The 5073-nt window shown below is 39.4% G+C and overlaps 1 protein-coding gene across 1 annotated transcript in view; it reads left to right on the top strand.

Annotated features, from left to right (window-relative positions):
- Window positions 1-306: 306 nt before the first annotated feature.
- The window catches only part of LOC101846249 (O-acyltransferase like protein), a gene marked incomplete in the record, with an annotated part of 33733 nt that continues 28966 nt past the window's right edge, over window positions 307-5073 (top strand). Inside the window, 2 exon segments of the mRNA XM_005108557.3 lie at window positions 307-1037; window positions 4885-5051. Coding sequence (XP_005108614.2) covers window positions 509-1037; window positions 4885-5051 — 696 coding nt within the window.

Here is a 5073-nt window from a genome sequence, read left to right as displayed (position 1 = left end):
CCCCCCCCGAGTTTGACGTCTATCTCCGAAAGGAACTGGCCAAGTTGTACTTGGTTGGGGGGTTTTTTCATTCTAAAAATACAACTTAGCCATCCCGCTCCTACCCGCCTGGAACACGCATTGCAGGAACGGGTATATTGAAGAGAGCACTCTTGTTTTGTTTTAGTAAGGTTTACTATTTAGGAGACGGGCCACATGTGGTTCGAACTCGTGTCGCCTGTTTATATACATAGACACAAATCTCCGTATGTACGTCTGCTATTGTTCGCTGAAACGTGAGCTCGACTTCCAGTGAGAAAGGTTTTTTTGTTGTTGTTGTTTCAGATCTACGTCGGAACACTAAGTATGTGTCCTATCACACCTACATTGTATATTTACCTAAAGGACCTGAACTGGCATATTGCCTTTTTAAAGTGGAACTTTTGGTGGTATAAAACCGGTCCAAGTTGCAGCCCACTCAATTTTAGTCACAGACGTTCGCTTTGAAAGTGAGGAGAAATCATCCATCATGTTCTTTGTGCTGAAGTTCTTGCTTGTTCTTTTTCTGAGTTCTTTCTTTCTAGCGGAGCAAGTTCACGGGGACAGACACCACAAAGAACAAAAAGCCAAAAGGACCAATAACCTGTATACCGAGGCCTTGTCAAGACTACAGTATCTGAGGGTTCTCAAACAACATCCGGACTACCACAACAACCTGTCTACAAGTCTCCTTTCAGCTGTAGATCAATTTCACTTTTCAGATTTCCTCAGTTTTATTGACAGTTCTGCGAACGAGCGAAAGGAAAATGAACAATCGATTCAAGATAGTGATCACTTTGGTGATCAACAAACAAGGCGAATTGTACGAAGAGAGAGCTCTGTGAAGATAAAAGATGCGTTAGGTGATGATGCAACAACGGACACAGGATTCCGCTCTAACAATGGGACAGAGGAGAAAGAAAGGGGAGATGTTTTCAGAAACGATTCTGCAGCTTGTTTTCAGGATGTGGCCCGAACCATTCAAGCATTTAACGACGGAGAATCATGGGCGGTTGAAAGTAAGTTGGCTTACTACTTGTTAAATCATTCTCGTTATTTTTCTGTCATCAGTGGCGGTCAACAATCGAACACGTCAATAGTTTCTAAAGGTTTAGAGATAACTATGTTGTTCCAATAAAGATATAAGTGGCATCTTACAATACAGTTTCATTGTATTTAGGTATTCCAATGTAGGGAATTATAATTATTTTTATTCCCACGTATCAACAGACGTTGGTGCACCAATGTGTATATCTCTGGGCCCAAAGCCAATATTGTGACTTAAAACTGTGACTTAAAACAATGGGGGAAAGAGCATTTGAATATCAAGGCCCCAAAATCTGGAATGCTTTGCCAAGTACTTTAAGAGAGATCAAATCTTTTGATTCATTCAAATATAAGCTGAAGTCATTTCTTGATTTTCAATTAATAAAATGAATATTTGGAGTGATTTTCTTTCAGTCAGAGCACACCGTTTTATGTTACTGTTGTACGTTGTATTGTACAGAGAACCTGTGTACTCTAATAATCGGGGTTGAGCGCTATATAAACGTCATTTATTATTATTTATTATTATTATCTCTCCCCGGCCCCATTAAATCAAATGGTTTAAAGAGAGAGAATACAGAGATTTGAAGGCTTTGGACTTTCTCTTTTTGACAGTGTTATTCTACTCAGCAATGTGACTGACAGATAAATTATGTCGGCATGTTTCTGTATCACTTACTGGGAGATGATCCCGTCCTTTCCCCACGTTGTCGTTATATTCCTGTCCAGAACGATGTCATCTTTTTCTAAGTGCTAGTTCCCTTAACGATGGCAATACATTGTTGATATATTTCTGTATAGCACCATAGTATTAATATAGTATTTCTGTATAGTACGATAATATTGACATATTTCTGTACAGTACGATAATATTGATGTATCTCTGTATCGTACCAATTGTGGCCGGCCACCGTGGAAAAGGTAGGGAGCTTACCACGTATTACCCAAAAGAAATGTAATGACAGAAGAAATTAAAAGAAACTGTCACAAGGGCTGGGCAAAGAGTCGCTTTAGGAAAATCCGGATAATATGTTAGTGCACCTCTTCAGCAAATAATAGGACGTAAACCGCTTCGGCAAATGGGTTCGAACCACTTCGACAAACGGGTTAGCACTACTTCAACAAATGGGTGCACCCACTTCGGCAAACGGGTCAGGAAAGAGAGTTAATAGTTTGAATTCGGATAATGTTTCATTGATAATTATCCGGTTATCCTTATAGATTATCCGGATTTTGCCCACCTCTAACTGTCACACAGACACCTCGGGGGCCCTTGACGGTCCGTTACCCGTTGTAAAAAGTTAATAGGACATTATAATAGCACACAATAGTAGCCAACATGCACATTGACTGGGGGAACTGAAAACAAAAGAAGAAAGAACATTGTACCAAGTGGAAGTACAAAACAGATACGAAGTTCTCAGAAACGAAGCAATGGAACAATTTAGAAGAGACACTTGTAAAGAAAAGACAAACATTAAATGGAAAAACTTCAGAGACAGCATGAGATGTGGAGTAGAAAAACTGCTTTAAAAAAAAAGAACAACCAATAAACCATAGGTCACTGGAGAAAGCTTAGAACTAATGGCAGAAAAGAAGAGAGCCAAAAACACACCAAAATACAAAGACTTAAACAAATTAATCCAACTAAAATGCAAAGAGGCCAAGGAAGCTTGGATTGATAGAAAATGTTCAGAAATAGATATAGGAAATAAGTAAAACAACTCTAGAAAGATACATGACAACATTAAGGAACTCATCGGAAGAGAGCACAACAAAAGATCGTCAGGAGGCGTTGAAGAAAAGAAAGGCAAAATGTTATTTGAGAAAAAAGAAATCCTAGAAAGATGGGCGGAATATGTTGGAGAACTATTTGAAGATAAATGACCACCTCTACCACAACCAAGCAACAACAATGGTCCCAACATTCTAAAATCAGAGGTAGAGCTCGCAATTAGAAACACCCTAGAAGGAAAAGCCCTCGGTGAAGATGGCATGAGCATAAAAATTATGCTGAAGCAATTAGATCAGTTTGGCATTGACACTATGACAGAATTTTTCAACAATATCTATGAATCAAGACATGTACCAGAAGAGCTACTCCAATCAGTTTATACTATCCCCCAAAAAACAAAAAGCAACAAAATGCGAGGACTTTAGGACCATCAGTCTAATGCCACATAATTATGATGAAAATATTTTTAAAGACATTTTGGGGAGAATCAAGGGCAAAATTGACCAAAACAAATTGGAGAAGGACAGTTTGGCTTGAGGTCTGAAAGTGGCACCAAAGAAGGAATCTTCTACATGAACACAGTAGAACAGAAAAATATTCAAATCCAACAAGACCCGTTTGCTTACTTTATTGACTACTCAAAAGCTTTTGACAGAATCCATCACATCAGGCTGATTGAGAGTTTGGAGAAGATAGGTATTGATGGCAAAGATATAAAAATCATAGGAAATCTTAACTGGCAGTAGAAGGCATCAATTAAAATATGTAATGAAATATCAGAATATATTAAAATCCATAGATGAGTGAGACAACGTTGTGTCCTCTCTCCCTTTCTTTTAACATCTATACAGAGATGGGTCTTGAACATCTAGCTCTCACTGGCAAAATTGAGAGCAAGCGAGGTAGGGGTAGGCCCAGAACAACATACTTAGGGAACCTAAACAAATGGGTAACAGGAAAAGATCAGGGAAACGTAGCTTTTTTTAAGATCATCCCAGCAAAGGAATGAATGGAAAACCGTGATCACCGATGTCTGTCGCAGATCTGGCACTGGATGATGATGACAGAGTTTATTTTTAGAGAATCTCAAAACCTGCAGGAAGTCATTATTCGGGGCCGCAACATCAATAACCTGATATACGCAGGTGATACAGTTCTGTTTGCATAAGCAAACGAATATCTGTCTAAAATTGTGAAAGTAGTAAAAGCGAATAGCAACAAGGCAGACCTTGACATGAACGCTAAGAAAACAAAGACAACGGTCTTATCAAAATCGTTTAGAAAAACAACAGACATAAACATAGATGGGCAGATTGAACAAGTGCACTAATTCAAGTATCTAGGAGCAACAATCACAGATGATGGAAGAAGTGAACAAGAAATAAACATAAGAACAGTAGCTGCAAAAGCAAGATTCAGCCAAATATACAAACTATTTAAATTCAGGCAACCGTCTCTCACTTTAAGAATAAACAGTGCCGGAATGCTACATCTTCCCCATATTCCTAAATGGCATAGAGGCCTGGACTTTGACTAGGAAGGAAGAAAACAAAATAAATGCGTTTGAGATGTGGTGCTACCGTAGAATGGTCAGAATAAGTTGAAAAAAAAGACAAAGAGGTGTGTCAGATTCTACACACAAGGCAAACTCTGTTGCACAAAATGAAATATAGAAAATACACTACTTTGGCCACTTAAAACGTCACGAGGCCGTTAAGAAAGAGGTGCTTGAAGGAAAGATGTGGGACAGGAGAGCTAAGAGCATGGACTGGCCTGGACATGGCAGAATGCAACGAGCAATGACAGGTCACGACCGTAAAAGATGGAGGGTCATTGCATGTCAACCTCTGAGTCAGAGATGACATCTCCAGGTATCCAGATATAGTACCATGATGTTGATATATTTTTGTATAGTACGATAATATTGATATGTTTCTGTATAGCGCCATGATATAGATACATTTCTGTATAGTACGATAATATCAATATATTTCTGTATAGCGCCATAATATTGATATATTTCTGAATAGCACCATGATATTGATATATCATTTCTGTCATGAGTGACTCGATCTTTTCCCTAGTGCTTGACGCGTGGGGCAAGCCTGGCCCCTCCCTCAAAAGGGGGAGTTTCCAGTTTGTGGGTAACTACGACCAGTGTAGAGACGCCAGGGCCCCGCCCCTTCCGGGAGGAGAAAGGCAAGGCTTTTACGGCCGTTATTGTGTTCTCCGTCTGAACTATGGACAAGAGGTGAGTGGGGGGAGTGGGGGGA

The sequence above is a fragment of the Aplysia californica genome, unplaced genomic scaffold (assembly GCF_000002075.1).
Source record: "Aplysia californica isolate F4 #8 unplaced genomic scaffold, AplCal3.0 scaffold00699, whole genome shotgun sequence".
NCBI lineage: Eukaryota > Metazoa > Mollusca > Gastropoda > Aplysiida > Aplysiidae > Aplysia > Aplysia californica.
This window is presented reverse-complemented; position numbering and strand designations above follow the sequence as displayed.